The following is an 18,451-nucleotide window of genomic DNA, read 5'->3' as shown; positions in this document are numbered from 1 at the left end:
TTGCTTATATCAAGCATGGATGGAATAGATTCAATCCAAAATGGATGGTGCATATGCTATATTACCATATTTAGTGTATGACCTAGTAAATATATATGTATATATAATTATAGATCTTACAAACTTAAAACCAAAATTAAAATCATCAGATTAATTATTTGAGCTTTACACTTCAAATTAAAAATGTGGCAAAAAAAAAACCAATATCATAGGGCTTCAAACATTAGAAGAATTTTTTTTTAAGAATAATTATCTGTATTTTAAATAATATATAATTTCTTCATTTTATAAATATCTACTCAAAATATTTACAATTTGTCTTAGAATCCCATGTTGATAATGGTGGATCACCATGTCTATATAAAACTAAGTTACAATCATTTTGAAGAATTAAATAAGATGGAGCTTGACAACTTTTACTTGGCTCACAATTTGTAGCAGTGCTCCAACGAGGATACATTGTAGAACTATATAAAACTAAATTTCCATCTTGTTGCATATGAAGCTCACAAAAAGTATAATAAACTCCTAATTTAGGATCATAAATAATGTATACATGTCCATTCATAACCAGTACAAGTTTGCAATCTGTCAAAACAATAAAGAAAATATGCCTATCTTGAGCCTGCAAAAATTTTCCTTCAGCCAGGTATTCATTTGGTGCCCTATAGTATGAACTTGAGAGAATACTTGTGAAAGGATTACAAGTTTTCTCTTGTAGCTCTGTCTGATTTTTTAAATACTCATGTATATTTTCTAAAGTAATTATGCCAAATGTATTAGATGATTTATTCTGATGGGTTAATCCATATGGTCTGTGACGATAGCCATCATAATCCCGTAGTGAAAACTGAACTCCCAAATTATCAATCACACCAGAAAAATAAGAAGCACCATTTGTCACTATTTCTTTCCAAGTCATATATATGAACCCTTCTATGGTACTTGAAATAATATAATTATAAATAAGAGGTAGATTATTAGGATCATATCCACATTCATAACCCATGTCACTCATGGGGCCAAAAACCCAAAACTTTATTACAAAAGGACCACTATCTTTAACCCAAACTTGGTATGCATGAGATGAACCAACTGGAGTGGCTTCCAAAGCTCCATCGATTGAATATGGAAATCTATTCCACAAATTTCTTCGTAAGGAGACTAGCAACTCAGCCATGGAGGTCTCTCTAGCCATGTGTAAGTCCCCATAATTTTTGTATACAAGTAAATCTGCAGGAGATAAACTAAGTGCCTCTTTAACTATTAGTAATCCAAAGATTAGCAATAACAACTCAATTATTAAATCTTGGAATATCAAATGAAACATTTTCATTTATTTTTTATATTTTTCTTGGTTATATAGATGAATATAATAAAATAAATTAAAAATTAAATACAAACATGAGACAAGTGTCTAGCTGTAAGAAAATGGCACCAAAACAAGCCTTGTGAGGAAATAATACACAACACCACTCCACACTGCAAGGAGCACCAAGTGGCACTAGGCCCAGCAACAATGGCCAAGTAACAGACCCACACAATCATGAGATCAAACATTGCTACTCATCCAACCATCTATAGAATATAAAGTTACATGTTGTCTTCCCAAGCTTGCCACCCTTGCTGCCATTATTGTTAAGCTCATGCAGTTCATTGTGTATAATACCTGTTGAGCAGGCGACAAGGAGAGCGCAATTCTTCCTCTTGAGTCCTGTTCCTGATCCCTAAAGCTCCACCTCCATTCCCAGTCTCTTCTGGAACTTGTCTCTGGTGATATCACTGCCTCTGCTTGCCAAGGAAGTTCCATGCTGAGAGTTTATATTGGGTTTACACCTTAACCTTTGCAAAGAGTGAGCTTCTTGACAGAGTTCCCTTGGCTAAGATACTTGGAGATGTTGTTACCACACTTGATTGGGAACCCACTATAACTTGTATACTAGTGGTGAGAGCTTCCCTTGTTATCAAATGGGATAAGAAAGTAAACCAGAAGGCATCTAATCCATAGATCAACCAGAATTTATTTTACCATTTAATACATATTACTTTTTTAATATATCAACCATTTAATAAAATAAATAATAATAATTAATGAATATAAAAATTTCTTATTGGAAATATTTACAATTTGTTTTAGAGTCCCATGTTGATAATGGTGGATCACCATGTCTATATAAAACTAAGTTACAATCATTTTGAAGAATTAAATAAGATGGAGCTTGACAACTTTTACTTGGCTCACAATTTGTAGCAGTGCTTCAACGAGGATACATTGTAGAACTATATAAAACTAAATTTCCATCTTGTTGCATATGAAGCTCACAAAAAGTATAATAAACTCCTAATTTAGGATCATAAATAATGTATACATGTCCATTCATAACCAGTACAAGTTTGCAATCTGTCAAAACAATAAAGAAAATATGCCTATCTTGAGCCTGCAAAAATTTTCCTTCAGCCAGGTATTCATTTGGTGCCCTATAGTATGAACTTGAGAGAATACTTGTGAAAGGATTACAAGTTTTCTCTTGTAGCTCTGTCTGATTTTTTAAATACTCATGTATATTTTCTAAAGTAATTATGCCAAATGTATTAGATGATTTATTCTGATGGGTTAATCCATATGGTCTGTGATGATAGCCATCATAATCCCGTAGTGAAAACTGAACTCCCAAATTATCAATCACACCAGAAAAATAAGAAGCACCATTTGTCACTATTTCTTTCCAAGTCATGTATATAAACCCTTCTATGGTACTTGAAATAATATAATTATAAATAAGAGGTAGATTATTAGGATCATATCCACATTCATAACCCATGTCACTCATGGGGCCAAATACCCAAAACTTTATTATGAAAGGACCACTATCTTTAACCCAAACTTGGTATGCATGTGATGAACCAACTGGAGTGGTTCCAAAAGCTCCATCAATTGAATACGGAAATCTATTCCACAAATTTCTTCGTAAGGAAACTAACAACTCAGCCATGGAGGTCTCTCTGGCCATGTGTAAATCCCCATAAGTTTTGTATACAAATAAATCTGCAGGAGATAAACTAAATGCCTCTTTAACCATTAGTAACACAAACGTTAACAATAAATTAATTATTATAGTAGTTAAATCTCTGTTATTTTGGGGAAACATTTTCACATTCTTTTTTTCTCAGTGAGTTTATAGGATTAATAATAAGTTAAAAAAACACAAGGCGAGTGTCTAGCTGCAAAACATATGGCTCCAATACAAGCCTCGTGAGGAAATAAAAAACGACGCCCAGCGAGATGGATATAGGGAGTGCCGGAAGAGCGCGCCTCCACACTGCGAGGAGCGCCAAAGTGGCACCAAGCCCCGCAACGATGGCCAAGTAGCAGGCCCACACGGTCATGAGATCAAACATCGCTGCTCGTCCAACCAGCACGCTATAGAATATAAAGTCGCCGAGTCCCAGCTTGATCCCACCTTCTGTCACGGACTCAATCCTTCCGAGCTCGCCACCCTCACTGCCATCGTTGTTAAGCTCGCGAAGTTCGTCGTGTATAGCCCCCGCGGCTCTCTCCTCGTTTGCCATGAAAGCACTGAGTGTTTCCATCCTGTGATCTACGTGCCTGCTCATCAGAGGAATGGCTTCTTCCGCTGGATCCCTGTCCCTGTTCCCTGGAGCTCCAGCTCCATCCCCAGCCTCTCCAGGACTTGTTTCGACTGCCTCTTCTTCTGGAGCTTGCAAAATCTCTGCTCGCTGAGGTGCTTCCATGCTAACAGTCTGATACGGGCTGACGACCCTGTAGCCGAAGATCCTTGCAAAGAGCGATGTTCTCGACGGAGCTGTCTCGGCTGAGGTACTTGGAGACGCTGCTACCACAACTCGTCTCCTCCACCGTCTCGACTGGGAGCCTTGCTGGCCGGGACGCACCACGGGGCGGGACTCGTATACCAGCGCTGGTAGCTCTTCCTCTCTCTTGCTGGCCAGCTCCAGAAGCATGTTGAGAGGACCTCCAGGCAGCAAGACCGCAGCAATGTCATACAACGCCATAGCCACCAAAAGGAACCAGGTAGTCCACTCGGGAAGGAAGGTAAACCAGAAAGCGGTGAGCATACCAATGAGGACCAAGTACCCCTGAGTGAAGATGATCGGGACAGGCATCACAGGAAACGCCACAAGCACCCCGACCACTCCAAAGTTAAAGATCACCACCGAGAAGGTGATCACGTCAACCGGGAGGGAGTAAGTCTGGACAAAGAGCACACCGAGAGCAGCACCAAGGTAGACGAGGACATTGAAGATCGAGAAGGAAACATAGAGCCTGAGGCACTTGGTGCAGCGAAGATAGAAGAGACCCACAAGCAAAAACGTAGCGGCTGTGACGAATGCTACAAAGACGAGGGCGTTGAGGAGAGCACCTCCGAGCTTCTCGGAGGTGGAGTCGGAGGGGTCCTCGGCATAGATAACGAGGGCTATGGCGGGAGCTTGGAGCTGGCTGCTGTTAACGACGAGGGCTCTTACCAGAAGGACGACAAAGAGCATGCACGCCGAGACTGGAGCAAGGATGGACACGAGCTCCGCTCCAAGGCTCTCCAACAGGCTCCCCGAGGGGCCACTAGAGCTGTTTTCTTGGTCTGAATCCATGAGTCCCTGAAAATCACCATGAGAGATAACCAAAAACGAATTTTGAGAAAGCACTTACCTTTAGTCTGTGCAGCCAGAGCCTGTGCGAAGCATTCCTGTGTAAACGTAAGAACCCTAGAGCGCCATGGAGTTAGCGTGAAATTAAACATAAAACTTTACACCAGCTCGTCTTCGAGGAAGCTGTATTCGAATGTAAACTCGGTCTTGATTCTCTGGACCCTGCGAGCCACCAAGAATGTCAAGAAAAAACGGATTTTTACAAGCACGAACTTACCAGCCTTGCTGAATATCATCCACGATGTGGAAGTCGAAGTAAACGTATGTGCCTTGCTCGAATTCGTCTGTTGTGACTTTCGGCTCCTCGTGGCGCTGGAACCATGTGTTGTACTTCTTGTGATATCTCCACGAATGTTTCTTTAGCTCCCTTGCGGCTAGATACTGCTGGTACGTTCCCTGAAAGACACAAAACCCGTGGTAATTTGTACAGAACAGAATGTAAAAGAGAGCACACCTGATGATAGTAGAATGCATAGAACAGGACGTCCACCTCAAACTTCTCCCAAAGCGCAGGGTTGTCGATGATGGATTGGGCTGGTGCTTGAGGATAGCTAGGCGGAGTGATAGCTGGGTTCCTCTGCACAAAAATGAAAGTGAACTGATGCGGGTTTGCTGCAAATATTACCGGGGTGTAGTTGCGTGGCCGTTCTGAGTCTTTTGGAAGCGGAAGGTGGCGATAAGCAGCTTCTAGCATCTGCAAATTGTACACACTGTCGTGAGCCATACTGCTACTTGCAGCTGAGAGGTTGTCTCCTATGGCTCCAAGTTCCGTGTTGCTCTTCCGACCGATCACACCAGGTACTGATGATGTTGGTGTTGACGGGACTTGTTGCCCTGGCGTGAAATCTGCATCCCTCGACAACTGGCTAAGTTCCGCTAGCGTTCCTGGGCCACCAACCTGCTATCAAAGTGTACAATAGTCAATCCAAACAGCCTATGAACAGAAAGTTTACTGGAACGTCGAAGGTGTCTGCATTCTTCAAGTCATCTTCGCTCAGAGATAAATTTCTGGGGAATGGTACATTGGCTTCAGTCGTGTTATCGTCTGCAAGTTTAGCTGCAAGTGGACTCTGCTGCTCCACAGTCCTTGTTTGAATCGCATCAGGTTGGGGCACTGCAAAACACAATTAATTTCGAAAACAAACATGACGAGAGGGAAAACAAACCAGCGTCTTTGGAAGCTGCTGTTACTTGCGGCTGCTGCAGAGGCTGGGGGGGAGACTGTGCTTGTGAGACAGGTGCTGATAGTCCAGGTACCGGCGTTGTAGGAGATTGCGTACTTAGAGGAGAAAGCTGCTGTTGTTGCTGCTGCTGCAAAAGAGCCTGATGCGAGTAATACCTTGAGCAAGTTTTTCCAAAACCAGTATCTGGTTACCTGATGAAGCAAAGAGGATGGTTGGGGCGTTTGCTTTTGAACTGGACTTGTAAGATGTGGAGGGAGATGTTGTGTCTGTTGATTGGCCTGCTGCAACTTCTGTAAGAACTTTTGTTTTTGATCTGGAACAATCTCTGGTCTTCCATGGAACTGGCTCTGGAAAAACAAAAGATACAGAGTCGGGTGGTCGATATATTTTCTTGCAAACGACATACCGATTCTCTCCACTGGCCAAGTCTATTCCCAATGGCTGTTTCTGGGGTTCCCGGAGCCTCACTTGTCGGACTGGAATCTCCAACCTTTCCTCCAAAAGGAGCTTTATTCGGCGTGCTCAAAGGACTGAGCTGCGGTGCGACTCCAGAAGTGGCTCTGTCGTCAGCTATATTCCGTTTTGCAGCTTCCGGCACTGTTGGACTGCTCGAGACTGTTGGGGAAGGTTGAGCGACAGGAGAAGCTGGAACAGCTGTTTGCCTGCCAAAGCTTCGAGAAAGTCCTCCATCTCCAATACCTGGTCCTACTCGTCGCCCGGCAAGGCTCGTCACCTCGTCCTCCTTGACTTTTGCAGGTGATGATTGCAAGACCGCACCTTTGGCTGTTGGCCGTGGAATCAAACCAGGAGGTGTTGCCACAGTCCGTTGCGTGATACCAGAAGCGCTTGGAGATGAAGTTACGTCGCTTCCAGTAGTCTGCAGTAAGGCCGATCCTGTGGGTGACAGCGAGCTTGCGGTGATTGGAACGGGAGATGTTCGTGCGGATGTGTCTTCCAATGTAATATCATCCACGGGCTGTAAAGGTGGAGGAACTTGAGCAGCAACGGCAGCAGCTGCTGCAGCTGCCGCAGCGGCAGCAACCTGAAACACGAAATGGAAATAACAGTTTCCAAAGGTTTACGTGGAAGTTTAGTTTTACCGGAAGTGATGGTTTAACGCTTGCACCATTTGTCACGCTAGCTCCGGAGGCGGCAGCAACCGCAGCCTACAGAGCAGACGACAACAGTTTGAAACACAGTGTAGATAACTAAGTACCTTCTCCTTTACCACAAGTGCTGAAGCCACATTCGGAGCAAGGTCCAGAGCTTCCATGGCCTCCATTTTATCAAGAGGAAGCTGACTATAAAGTTCATCCACATCTGCGAATTCATCAAAATCCTCCTGTAGCGGCCACCATTCAGGTTTCAAGGCAACAACGAGAAAGCAAAGTCACCTGATTCCTTTCGAGGTAATCTTCCACAAGCTCTTTGACGTCATTTACTTGCTCTGGGCTTAGCTCGTCATTGTCCAAAAGTCGCAAAATGAGTTCTAGTTTCATGACATGACTTTTGTGACGGGCAGTAGACTCTTCTAAGTGAATCTGAGGAAGCAAGAAGTTTGAGAGAAGGTAAAAAGGAAAAAAGAGAGAAAAAACGTTCTTACCAAGCGGGGGGGCCGAGTTTTCCCCTTCTTCACTGCCAGCCCTTCCATCTCTGTCTCAAACGCATCAATACCCGAATTCAACTCATCCACCTAGCATATAGTTAGCGTGTTATGTCTTAATGCCACAACAAAACGAACCATATTGTTTAACCATTCTCGTGTTTCGGCTTTTGCTTTCTCTTTTGGATCCTAGACAATCGTTGCGTGTCAGACCAAAGAAATCTAAAATGGCAGCACTTACAGTTTTCGGAAGCTGGCCTAGACCTTCTTTCGAAAACGCCTTCGTTTTCGTTTCTTTCTCGCAAACTTTGAATCGTTCCATCTCTCGCTCAATGAGCTTCCGGGCATCCACCAGCGCCTGCTCGTAAGACGCTGCTACCTATCAAAACGAATGAAGAAAAAAAAATCGCTAGAAGAAACTGCCTAATCACCTTCTTGTCCTTGATTTCACTGGACTGAATCCACGTCTTAATCTGGTCCCTGTATCGCTGTAGCTTCTTGATTTCCTTCTTGAGATCGGCCTCAAACTTCTCCTTTTGATTTGCATTCTCGGTATCATACACCTGCGAGAAGAAAAAAAAATTCTCGATCGATCAATGGCGAGGCGACGCCATAGATTTCCATACCTTATTCCAGATGCTGTCGAAGACATCCACGCCCTCCTGGACCTTCTTGAGAACTCTATCGATCTCGCCCTGGAGCTTCCGCGTCGCGCCCATGGTGCTCGAGGAGAGAAAACCTAAACCCTAAAATTTCTTAATACGGACGTGGCGGATGACTAGGATGATGACGATGACGGTATAACGGGTAGTGAAATTTAGGGTGAGATCCTAGGGTTTAGGGTTTGGGTCGCCTCGCCGGGAGAGCTCCAATGAGCTGGGAAGACGAGGCGGTCGTGGAGGACATTGCGGCGGCTGGTAGGCTTCTCAGCGACACTATCAATCGCGATTTGCGATGCTACGCGTCGGGAGATCTTCTAGACGCTCTTGATGCCGGGCGCTATTCGAGCCATCCCTATGCGAGTCCACAGAAGGAGGTATGTGTTATAGCTCTAGCGGTAGAATGCTCGCTCTAGCGTAGCGATTTTGTAGCTAGGGGGGATTTTGGATCTTGTTTCGTCTCGGATGGAGGCTAAAAGGGCGTTGGGTCTTTGTGAATTTTGTAGTGGCCTCCATATATCGATGTCTCGAAGAAGAGGGAGCTGCCGCCTCAAGTCATGGAGTGCTACAATGCTGGAGTTGGCCAAGGGATGGCGTTTTGTGGGATTTTTCCCACCATAAGACGAGCTTGGGCTACTGTCGACGAGACTCTCTTTATGTGGCGCTTTGATAAATGGTAAGATCCTTGCTTAGTTCGTTGGCACTCCTGGTAAAGTTTTTTCTCTTTCAGGGATGGAACTTGTGTCGAATATAGCGGTGAAGAGCAGGCCATTTGTGCTGTTGGCTTAGCGAAAGCGAAGGCTGGAGTTTTCGTAGAAGCGATTCAGCACCTCCTAGTGCTTGCAACTCCTGTCGAGGTATTTTGTCACTCCAACTATTCTTCCTGGACTGATTCTTTGAATTCCCGCTTTTGACGCTATACAAGCTTGTGCTTCTAGGCGTCTGCTGCGGTGCTAGCAGCGACGGCAGTGATGCTTTTTCCGAGCTTTCCTTACAACCATTACCAGAGTACACGGTACCGACTGATGGTGTCACCATGACGTGTGTAATTTCCACGGAGAAGGGACGTATTTTTCTCGGTGGCCGTGATGGGCATATCTACGAGCTGCTCTACACGACAGGGCTAGGATGGCAGAGTCGCTGCCGTAAGATTTGCCATACAGGTGGCTTTGGCAGTATGCTTTCAAGGTACACATGTTCATCACTTTCTTTGAAGTTTTTCTTACATGTAATTTATTTCAGGTGGATTATACCGAACGGCCTCAAGTTTGGAGCGGCAGATTCGATTTTGGAAATTGCCGTTGACGATGAAAGAAACATCATGTACGCACGCACACAGGAGTCCAAGGTCCAAGCTTTTGATCTCGGGAGAAACGGAGATACTGCCCCGAAGAAAGTAGGCGAAGAAAAAAACTTTGGGGATCAGCGAGACGGTCGTCACGGTAGCATACGTAACACAGGTTCGCGTGGCACCAGTCGGGCTCCAAAGGCAACGGTGGTTTCTCTGGCTCCTCTCTCGAGTATGGAATCCAAGTGGCTGCATCTGGTGGCTATAGTTTCAGATGGACGCAGAGTATACCTGTCGACAACTCCGACCATGGGCGGAAGCCAGGCTGCTGGTGGAACGATTGCGATGGATCGTCCTTCGCTACTCAGAATAGTGTCCGCAAGGCCAGGTCCTTCGGTTGGTGTTGGTGGAGGAATTTCATTAGGCAACGTTCTTATCGGTACCAGGCCACAGGGTGACGGACTGAAAGTTCAAGAAGCTCAATACTCAAGCGGAAACTTCTTGCTGGCCGATTCGTCACCCTCTCCACGGTTGCTTGTGGCGCGCAAAGACTACACTTCTCCGTTGATTCCTGGTGCGAGTTCGCCATATGGAGGGATGGGTGCGAGTGGAAGAAACATGCGTGCTTTGAGAGAAGTTGTGACAACTTTTGGAGCAGACGAGCATACTTATGCGATCGTCGATATGTTGCCACCTCCGGAGCAGGCGGTGATTGCTGAAGCATTGGTATGGGACTCCAGCACCCTTGGCTCTGGTGCTGTGGGAGAAGTAAGTAGAGCAAGAGCGCTGTGGGCTTTAGGAGATCTTGCGACGCAACATATTCTTCCTAGACGGAGAGCAGTGATCGCCAGTACGCGGGGCTTGACGGAGATTGTCATGAACCGGCCAGTGGACTTGCTGCAGCGGTTATTCGAATCGAACACCACGAGAGCGATTCTGGAAGAGTTCTTTCAGCGCTTTGGAGCTGGCGAAGCTGCGGCAATGTGTCTACTGCTGGCAGCTCGCATTGTTTCTTATGATGAGAAGATGATATCAACAGCGGTGGTTGAGAAGGCTGCCGAGGCGTTTGAAGATCCAAGGCTGGTGGGAGTGCCGCAAATGCAAGGAGGGGCTGCAACGACGACACCAGTTAATACAGGTGGTGGATTTAATATGGGACAGGTGGTGCAAGAAGCCGAGCCTGTTTTCTCAGGTGCACACGAAGGCCTCTGTTTGTGTGCTTCGAGGCTTCTCTGGTCCGTGTGGGAGCTACCAGTATTTATAGCCAAAGGTGACTCTGGAAACGACATGGTGACGGACACAGGTGGAATAATCTCTTGTCGGATATCTCCGGACGCAATGAATACGTTGGAGGACAAGATCAGATCCCTGGAAATGTTTCTCAGAGCTCGAAGGAACCAACGCCGCGGTCACTATGGTCGGATCATGGGAATTGGCGATTTGTCAGGCTACGGAGATCGAAATGGTATAAGCAGAAGTGAAGCTGGACACAAGCTTCAATACGACACGCCTTATGCGAGGTCCGGAGGTGGACTTCAAGCTGGTGCCAAGAGACAACGCGTTGCTTATAGTCCTGCTGAGCTTACTGCCATGGAGGTTGGACACGATTTTGCAGTGTTTGAACGTCGGCTGATATGTACAATCTCTGTAGGTGCGAGGGATGGAATGCGTCAGAAGGTTGCTCCGGAGATCTGCGGAAGCTCTGTTTCTACTGCAGCTTTTATCTCAGCATCACTTGACGAGATTAGTGCAAAGTCTGGAATCCGAAGTCTGCCGTCAGCTCGCGCAGCTTTCATTTCATCAGCTTGTCTGTTCTCAGGAAGGGGAATACGTAGCTACGCGACTTATTGGTGCTCTTATGGAGGTACGTTTGATCGTTATGTTTCTAAGTGTTGTTCCTTCATCAGTTTTTCTATTTGAATGTATAGTACTATGTATCTCCCGAGGGAAAAGGGACGGTTGACGACATAAGTACGAAGCTACGCGATGGATGCCCGAGCTACTACAACGAGGCCGATGATAAGTTCTATCAAGCCGTCCAGTGTTTGGAGAAGGCAGCAAACGCTAGAGATGTAGAAGTCCGTGAGCATTTGGCCAGAGAGGCACTTGACTTGCTGGCCAGGGTTCCTGAAACCGCAAATTTGCTGAGCGTATGCCCGCGTTTTGAAGAGATAAGGTAACAAACAGTCTCCAGTCAGGCTGGTCGATTCACAAGCTGGAAGTTTGTTGCAGATTTTACGAGGCAGTTGTCGAGCTTCCCCTCCGGAAGGCTAAAGCTTTAGATCCTAACGAGGATGCTTTTAATGCGCATATCGACGAGAACCGGCGAAAGATGGCGCTCGCATCCAGACAGCAATGCTACGAAGTGATAACAAATGCGCTTCGTTCACTGGTGCCGCAAACCGCACTCAACGGGAACGCATCAAAGATGGGCCCGCTGGATGCAAATGCAAGGATGCGCTACGTTAGACAGATCGTTCAGCTGGGCGTACGCTCACCAGACCGGGCTTTTCACGAGTACTTGTACGAGTCGATGATAGAGCTGGGGCTGGAGAAGGAGCTCCTCGAGCTAGCCGGACCGGACCTGGTTCCATTTCTACAAGCCGCTGGTGATTTCCAAACTGCAAAGGTAAGTTGTGCTTGCAGCTTTTCTTCCTCTGATGCTAACAACGTTTTGTTTTCTCTTTTACCAGCCTGCGAAGAGCCCCCGAGGAATAACGTCGCCACCTTCCGTGATCCATCTGATGAAGCCCATCACTACACACCAAGCCAAGTACCTGGAGCTCCTCTCGAGATATTACGTGCACAAGAGACAGCATGCGCTCGCGGCTTACGTTCTCTTGCGCCTCGGCGAGCGAAAGGGTGGCGAAGGCGGTGAGCAGCTCACGCTGGAAGCCAGGTACCGTGCAATATTTCTTTCGAGGCTCGTTGTTTACTAGGCTCGAGTGTTTTTTGTTTCTCCAGGCACGAGTACCTCAGCCATGCCGTGGTACAAGCCAGAAGCATCCGCCACGGAGCTCTGGGATCCAACGCGGAGGTCGGAGAGAGCGGCCTGCTGGAGCTCCTGGAGGGCAAGCTCGCGGTGTTGCGGTTCCAGCTTAAGATACAGGCCGAGCTCGAGGCCATTTCTTCTCAGATGGCGATGGACGCGTTCCCGCCGGAGGGCTTTGCGGACGACGAGGCCTTCCTCCGTGCCGCCAGGGAGAAAGCGCTGGAGCTGGGTGCCGAACTTAAGAGCATCACACAGCTCTACAACAATTACGCGGTTCCTTTCAAGCTTTGGGAGGCGAGTTCTTTCTTTCTTTCCATTTCTTTTTTCCTCCAACTCTCACATCTTCTTTTACTCCTTTCTGACGAGCAAAAAAAAAAACCTTTCGCTTTCGTCTTGCAGGTGTGCTTGGAAATCCTCCACTTCTCACACTACACGAGCGACGCTGAGAACAATGTCATGCGCGAGACGTGGGCGAGGTTGATAGACCAAGCCATCACGATTAAAGGCATAGCCGAGGCCTGCACGGTGGTGAAGAGAGTTGGCCCCCAGCTCTATCCCGGCGACGGCGGTAGCATGCCACTGGATTCTATCTGCCTCCATTTAGAGCGAGCAGCCGAGGTAGATCCCTCCTTTCTTTCTTCATCGTTTTGCGTCACGATCTTTCCTCCCAGGAGAGAGTATCATCCAGCTTGGAAATCGTTGGAGACGAGGACATTCCACGAGCATTACTGGCCGCCTGTCACGACTCCCCAGAGCCAGTACAACGAACTTATGACCAGCTTCTCAGTAGTACTTCGGTGCTGCCAAGTACAGCGCTGCGGCTGCGGCTCCTCCGCTCGGCGCTCGCCGTGATGCGCGAGTGGACAATCCTGGTGCTGGCCCAGCGCATTGGATCCATTGGCGGCAGCTTCTCCGGCTCTGACGATTCATCTGGCGTCCGGGACCGCCTGTGTAGCACAGTGAACAGGTGCTGCGTTCATCAAGCTTTAGATAGGATTTCGCGAACTTACTTCTTTCTTGGCTCCACAGGTACATGACGGAAGTCAAGAGGCTACCGCTCTCTCCGGCCGCGGTTGAGCCCGTGTCCAGAGGCTTTAAAGAGTTGGAAGAGATGCTTCTCGGCTCGCAGTCCCTCCAGCTACATTAACTTTGTAGAAGACAACTACGTGGTACCATAGCTCCTTTTCTTCGCAACGGAGGAACAACTTGTTTTCAAGTTAAACGTCAACAAGCAAGCAAGCTGGAAGAGAGAAAGAAGAGCAATATTTACAGAAGAGACGCGCTGGATCGATATCCATCCGTGTGTGTGTGTGTGTGTGTGTGTACCATAACTTGAAAAGTGGCGGGGATCTTCTCTGGCAGCACAAGTTTTATGAGTTTGGTTCCTTCAATATCTCGGGACAGTGGTTGTTGACATGGTGGGCATACCTCATTGATATCAATGGTGAATGACTCCATTCTTTTCTTTTCACTCCTCTGTGTTTGTCGCTGATGTTTCCCCCCGCGATTAACAAAACACGAGTCTAGTCGAGGAAGTGTAGTCCCGTCGTCACGCACAGATTCTCTTTGTTCTTTCAAAGACTTCGTCTCCAGAATCTGCACAGTGCAGACAACAAAGGGCCAGGCTGTACTTAGGAGGAAAGGTTTGACAAATCTAGATTTCTTTACCCGATAGAATCTCACGCGGCTGGAACATGAAAATCTGGTCAGGACAAACAAGAGAAAAATAAAAACCTTAAAGTTGTGTTTCGAGCTCTGGCGGCAGCAGCAGCTGGAGCTAGCACGGTACTTGTGATTGAATACCGACGCTTTCACATGCTTTATCTGCAAACGCCAGGGAAAGTTGGTGATAATTTCCCTTTCACCTCCTCCTCGCTCGCCTCCTCCTCTTTTTTCCTCCTTTCCCTGCGGTGCAGACACCTCCAAGGGGTCAGAAACTATCAAACACAAGACTCACTCATAACACGGAAGATTGAAGAAACCAAACCATCACACAGCAAGCAAAGGAAAGAAAGTTCTTACCTGTAATCGCTTGGTCTCCAAAGTTGTCTCATGAATGTTCCTCTCGCTCATTCAAGACGTCTCCACCTAACAGAATTGATGATCTCTTTGTTCCGTCGCCCCGGCTCCAAGTATTAGGAAGCATATCTCAATGTCGAAAGAGTGCGCGCCTTTGCTTTATTTTTCCTTCTCGCAATAGCTGCTACCACCCGCTCCTCCTCCTATTGTGCGTCTGCCAAATCAATGTGTTCTTTGAGTTAGGTGAACGGTGGAGCAATGGCGCTCTGACTCCCCGGAATGCATGTCTGTCCGTTCCCCCCTATTCTTCCTTTCCTTCCTTCCTTCATTCATGCGGCGGTAGTAGAAAGTAAAGTAAATCCTCCCTTCTCGATTCGTGCTCAAGCATTCAAAGTTTGCCCCTGCCCTGTGAAATAGAATGTATTTAGAAAGCGTGCAAGAGAGAGGAGAAAGAGCAGCGTTTCGGTCACTTACTCGTTCAATGAATCGCTCCTGCTTTTGCTGATCTCCAAACGATGAGTTCCAAGACAATGCCGATGCCGCATCATCTCTCCAGCAAAGACTTCCAATGCCCGAACTTGCAGCTGCTCCGAAGTACCCGAGCAGCAAGCCGGATCAGAATGGAAGCAACTGCCGCCCCGACAGCGCCAAGGTTTGTCGTATCGCGCTGCTTTGTCTTTCTTTTGACAAGATGTTTGCCTGTAGAAATTCCACGCTAGAAATCAGTATCAAGAAGCCGGAACCGGTGTTCGTAAGCAGCAGGCCAAGGCAGAGTTCCAACTTACGTGATCCGGAGACGACTATGCGGGACAGAGTGGAAGTCATCGACTCCATGAGTGACTGGGCCGTCAAAAGTCTCCTCCCTCTTCTCAAGCCTGTCGAGAAATGCTGGCAGCCCCAAGACTTTCTTCCCGACTCTTCCTCACCCACATTCTACGATGAGGTCTTGGAGCTCCAAAAGAGAGTTTCCAGTCTCCCTGACGATCACTTGGTGTGTCTCATCGGCGACATGATCACAGAGGAAGCTCTTCCGACTTATCAGACGATGTTCAACACCTTCAAAGGCGTGAGAGACGAGTCGGGCTGTAGTGACACCCCGTGGGCAGTTTGGATCAGGGCCTGGACAGCCGAGGAGAACAGGCATGGAGAGCTGCTCAACAAATATCTGTATTTGTCAGGAAGAGTCAACATGACAATGGTCGAACGTACCACCCAGTACTTGATCGGCTCCGGCATGGTAAGAGCAGCAGCCTGCAAAATGCTTTGAAGCATTAGTCTAATTTCGAGAAAAACCTTTGCAGGAACCTCAGATCGACAATGATCCTTACAATGGTTTCATCTACACCTCCTTCCAAGAAAGAGCGACATTTATCTCTCATGGGAACACGGCACGCCACGCAAAAGAATACGGTGATCTCAAGCTGGCAACTGTCTGTGGAATAATAGCGTCAGACGAGAAGAGGCACGAGATAGCATACACCAGAATCGTCGGAAGGCTGTTTGAGATCGATCCGAACGGGGTAATGCTGGCATTCCAGGAGATGATGAAGAAGAAGATAACAATGCCGGCACACCTGATGACTGATGGAGAAAACACCAACTTGTTCCGAGATTATGCCGTGATCGCTCAAGACTGCAAGGTGTACACGTCCAAGGATTACACCGACATTATGGAGCACTTGATTCAGACCTGGAAAGTTGAGAGCCTGACAGGCCTTTCCAGTGAAGCTCAACAAGCTCAGGACTACGTCTGCGGCCTGGTCCAGCGTTTCCGAAAGCTGGAACAGAGAGCTCAGAAGAAAGCCAAGCCGCTTCACAGTGCGGCAAGTGCAAGCCAGTTCAGCTGGATCCTGAAATCTGGAAAACCCACTATATGAACCGTATTCTGCTGCATAGAAAGGTTGGTCATTAGTTTTCTTATAGTAAAAATTTACAAAAGCACTTTACCGGATTCCAGGTCCTTATAGATCCACTCTGTAAATAATCTGTTAGCCATTATAGAAAAATATCTGTGTTGTGGAGGACGCTTTAAAGTCAGTCGTACCTGCGTTTCATGTTGTAACAGATTCTATCAAACCGACATCCACTGTTTCTCGTTCCGACAGTTACGCGCACAGTTCCACCAACATTTCAAAACCTGGACAATGCCTGCCTCCGCTGGATGTCCAGTATCTCCCTCTCGCCTCTGCAGAGCACCTAGAAATTCTTCCATGCTCAGATTCCCGTCTCGGTTCAGATCAAAAATATAAAACACGACGTCTATCACAGCATCAGTCAGGGGCACACTGCAGACCTGAGCAATCAGCAGAAAAACGATAGAACTAAAACAGTTAAATGTATTCAATGATGCACCACCTGCGCTGCCGCTCGTTGAAAATCCGACTTCGTCAATAAGCCTGACGTCTTTCCAAAGCTCGAAATTGCCAAGGCTAAAGTGGGAAGTTTCTTTCGAAGTTGGGCGAAACACCGGAACTCCTGCAGATCTTGAAATCAGCCCGTGCTAACAATTAAACCTTTGTTTAAACGAACCTCGTAAGTGATACGCAAGGATTTAAACTTGGGATCGTCGTCAATAGCGTCCGCAAGGTCCAAATACTGATTTATCTTGGACAAATTGGCCGCAGAAACTAGGGACAACGCAAAATCGCGAGCAGAGATATGTCCTTTCTGTTTGAAATCATAATGGGAAAACTCCAGCTTTAGTATCTGCAAGAAGCTATCTTTTAAGTTAAGTTGTTTGAAATTAACCAATGCTTACCTCTTCATGAAGGTCACATAAGAAAGACACAAAATCCTCAAAGTTCAAAAGCTTCTTCCCATCCTCACCGAAAAAGAGCTGCACGAGTCCGCCTTCTTCAACAGAGTCGCCACCAGTTTTCACAGCAATGCTTCGACGACCGTCTCGCTGCGCAAGGCCTTGCCTAGTCTGCGATCTCATTATACTCATGATCTTTTTGAACTCTTCCCGGTCAATCATGCTGAAAAGAAGTCACAGTCAGTACACAATGGAAGAAAGTTACACAGCAGCACATACTCATTCCCATCAATGTCGAACATTTTAAAAGTCGTCTTGAAGTTCTCTTCCGGCAGGCTGAGAAGAGTAACGAAAAATATAAACCTGGCCTCTCCAACGCAGCGGTTAGTATTGTGCACAGTCACCAGCAAAGTTCTTACTCTGGAAATGATATTCGCCCGTCTCCATTTGTGTCGAAAAGCATGAAAAACTTCGATGGAGGACAACTAAGCTCTCCTGGAGATCTCTCCCCACCAAGACTTCCTTCTCTCGTGGCATTCGATTCACTTGATGGAAAAACTGGGACGACGGCACGCATCAAATCGGATGGAGTCATAAAAGATTGCCCATCTTCCCTGAGTGAAGCAAAGTACTCAAACACCTACAAGAAAAAATCAAAGAAGTGGTGTGTGGTAAATCTCATGTACCTTCTCAGGAGGGCTGAAAGCTCTGATGCGCCTTTCATACTTGAAGAACACCCTTCGTCTATAAGACTCTACAAAAGAAAGGAATCAAAATACTAGGCACGCAAGACCTTCATCGCGTACCTTTCATCAAGAACTTCCCTTTCCCTTCCTCGCTCTCCTCGCAATGCGCCGGCGAGCATTTCCCTTGCCCGATCCAGCTGCCGATCGCCACAGCGCCACTCAAAACCCCGAAAACCTCCCACATTTTCAATCTAGCTCCTCGCTCCTCCTCACCTAAGCGCGATCCAGCCGCTGCTACCGAGCCGGGCGCGACACGCGCTACGATCGATCGTCGCAGAGCGCGAAGGAGCGCGTTGCTCACCGCTCCCCTCGATCCCATCTCGCCCTAAAATATTTCGCAAAAACGCGCGAGACCAAATATTTGGTGTTAAACGAGAAACACAATGCTACTATCATCCACTCTCTCTATATACTCTTGTCCCTTGGTGTTCCATTCTCCGTGTTCATGGTGTTTGGAGTTCTCTTGGACAGCCGTGCCGCACTGTTAAGCTAGAGTTTAGGAAATGCCGTGCTGCACCGCGC

The 18,451-nt window shown here is 46.9% G+C and overlaps 6 protein-coding genes across 17 annotated transcripts; 2 read left to right on the top strand and 4 right to left on the bottom strand.

Annotated features, from left to right (window-relative positions):
• Positions 1 to 3,159: 3,159 nt before the first annotated feature.
• LOC9653546 (presenilin-like protein At2g29900) lies at positions 3,160 to 4,768 on the bottom strand. The gene is made up of 2 exons (XM_024683413.1): positions 4,685 to 4,768; positions 3,160 to 4,632 (listed from the first exon to the last, which is right to left on the bottom strand). The coding sequence occupies exon 2, from the start codon at positions 4,624 to 4,626 to the stop codon at positions 3,196 to 3,198; it is 1,431 nt and encodes a 476-aa protein (XP_024539181.1). The 5' UTR covers positions 4,627 to 4,632; positions 4,685 to 4,768; the 3' UTR covers positions 3,160 to 3,195.
• On the bottom strand, positions 4,745 to 8,226 carry LOC9653728 (general negative regulator of transcription subunit 3). 5 transcript variants are annotated; one of them, XM_024683408.1, is made up of 16 exons: positions 8,097 to 8,226; positions 7,902 to 8,033; positions 7,712 to 7,849; positions 7,609 to 7,659; positions 7,471 to 7,560; positions 7,262 to 7,408; positions 7,084 to 7,209; positions 6,968 to 7,033; positions 6,274 to 6,909; positions 6,059 to 6,214; positions 5,850 to 6,006; positions 5,637 to 5,797; positions 5,309 to 5,581; positions 5,138 to 5,260; positions 4,901 to 5,079; positions 4,745 to 4,845 (listed from the first exon to the last, which is right to left on the bottom strand). In XM_024683408.1, exons 1-16 carry the CDS (start codon positions 8,187 to 8,189, stop codon positions 4,782 to 4,784), a joined length of 2,592 nt encoding a protein of 863 aa, XP_024539176.1. In that variant the 5' UTR covers positions 8,190 to 8,226; the 3' UTR covers positions 4,745 to 4,781. The 5 variants fall into 5 exon arrangements, with proteins under 5 accessions (XP_024539176.1, XP_024539177.1, XP_024539178.1 ...); XM_024683409.1 differs by having other exon boundaries at positions 5,643 to 5,797; XM_024683410.1 differs by having other exon boundaries at positions 7,096 to 7,209.
• Positions 8,227 to 8,311: 85 nt separating this feature from the next.
• LOC112349294 (nuclear pore complex protein NUP155-like) lies at positions 8,312 to 13,875 on the top strand. The gene is made up of 13 exons (XM_024683501.1): positions 8,312 to 8,506; positions 8,636 to 8,805; positions 8,860 to 8,986; positions 9,055 to 9,317; positions 9,372 to 11,013; positions 11,069 to 11,281; positions 11,346 to 11,593; positions 11,650 to 12,046; positions 12,111 to 12,316; positions 12,382 to 12,703; positions 12,809 to 13,027; positions 13,081 to 13,376; positions 13,439 to 13,875. The coding sequence occupies exons 1-13, from the start codon at positions 8,342 to 8,344 to the stop codon at positions 13,554 to 13,556; spliced, it is 4,386 nt and encodes a 1,461-aa protein (XP_024539269.1). The 5' UTR covers positions 8,312 to 8,341; the 3' UTR covers positions 13,557 to 13,875.
• LOC112349295 lies at positions 13,513 to 14,543 on the bottom strand. Of its 4 annotated transcripts, XM_024683505.1 has the most exons (5): positions 14,432 to 14,543; positions 14,078 to 14,314; positions 13,838 to 14,005; positions 13,680 to 13,764; positions 13,513 to 13,615 (listed from the first exon to the last, which is right to left on the bottom strand). In XM_024683505.1, the coding sequence occupies exons 1-5, from the start codon at positions 14,480 to 14,482 to the stop codon at positions 13,572 to 13,574; spliced, it is 585 nt and encodes a 194-aa protein (XP_024539273.1). In that variant the 5' UTR covers positions 14,483 to 14,543; the 3' UTR covers positions 13,513 to 13,571. The 4 variants fall into 4 exon arrangements, with proteins under 4 accessions (XP_024539273.1, XP_024539272.1, XP_024539274.1 ...); XM_024683504.1 differs by having other exon boundaries at positions 13,597 to 13,764; XM_024683506.1 differs by having other exon boundaries at positions 13,597 to 14,005; positions 14,078 to 14,096; positions 14,144 to 14,314.
• A 383-nt stretch (positions 14,544 to 14,926) lies between these two features.
• Positions 14,927 to 16,465, top strand: LOC9653545 (stearoyl-[acyl-carrier-protein] 9-desaturase 2, chloroplastic). The gene is made up of 3 exons (XM_002978528.2): positions 14,927 to 15,080; positions 15,134 to 15,665; positions 15,730 to 16,465. Exons 1-3 carry the CDS (start codon positions 14,944 to 14,946, stop codon positions 16,303 to 16,305), a joined length of 1,245 nt encoding a protein of 414 aa, XP_002978574.2. The 5' UTR covers positions 14,927 to 14,943; the 3' UTR covers positions 16,306 to 16,465.
• LOC9653544 (calcium uptake protein, mitochondrial) lies at positions 16,235 to 18,442 on the bottom strand. Of its 5 annotated transcripts, none has more exons than XR_002993351.1 (10): positions 17,990 to 18,442; positions 17,870 to 17,937; positions 17,603 to 17,823; positions 17,463 to 17,546; positions 17,187 to 17,406; positions 16,958 to 17,134; positions 16,784 to 16,903; positions 16,473 to 16,721; positions 16,376 to 16,402; positions 16,235 to 16,313 (listed from the first exon to the last, which is right to left on the bottom strand). XR_002993351.1 is itself a non-coding variant. In XM_024683502.1 (9 exons), exons 1-8 carry the CDS (start codon positions 18,246 to 18,248, stop codon positions 16,500 to 16,502), a joined length of 1,371 nt encoding a protein of 456 aa, XP_024539270.1. In that variant the 5' UTR covers positions 18,249 to 18,442; the 3' UTR covers positions 16,315 to 16,402; positions 16,473 to 16,499. The 5 variants fall into 5 exon arrangements, 1 of the variants encoding a protein (XP_024539270.1); XR_002993350.1 differs by having other exon boundaries at positions 16,237 to 16,316; XR_002993352.1 differs by having other exon boundaries at positions 16,237 to 16,316; positions 16,473 to 16,613.
• Between the last annotated feature and the right edge of the window lie 9 nt (positions 18,443 to 18,451).

The sequence above is a fragment of the Selaginella moellendorffii genome, unplaced genomic scaffold (genome assembly GCF_000143415.4).
Source record: "Selaginella moellendorffii unplaced genomic scaffold, v1.0 SELMOscaffold_37, whole genome shotgun sequence".
NCBI classification, from domain to species: Eukaryota; Viridiplantae; Streptophyta; class Lycopodiopsida; order Selaginellales; family Selaginellaceae; genus Selaginella; species Selaginella moellendorffii.
Note: the sequence above shows the minus strand (reverse complement) of the source record. Positions and strands in the feature narration are given on the sequence as shown.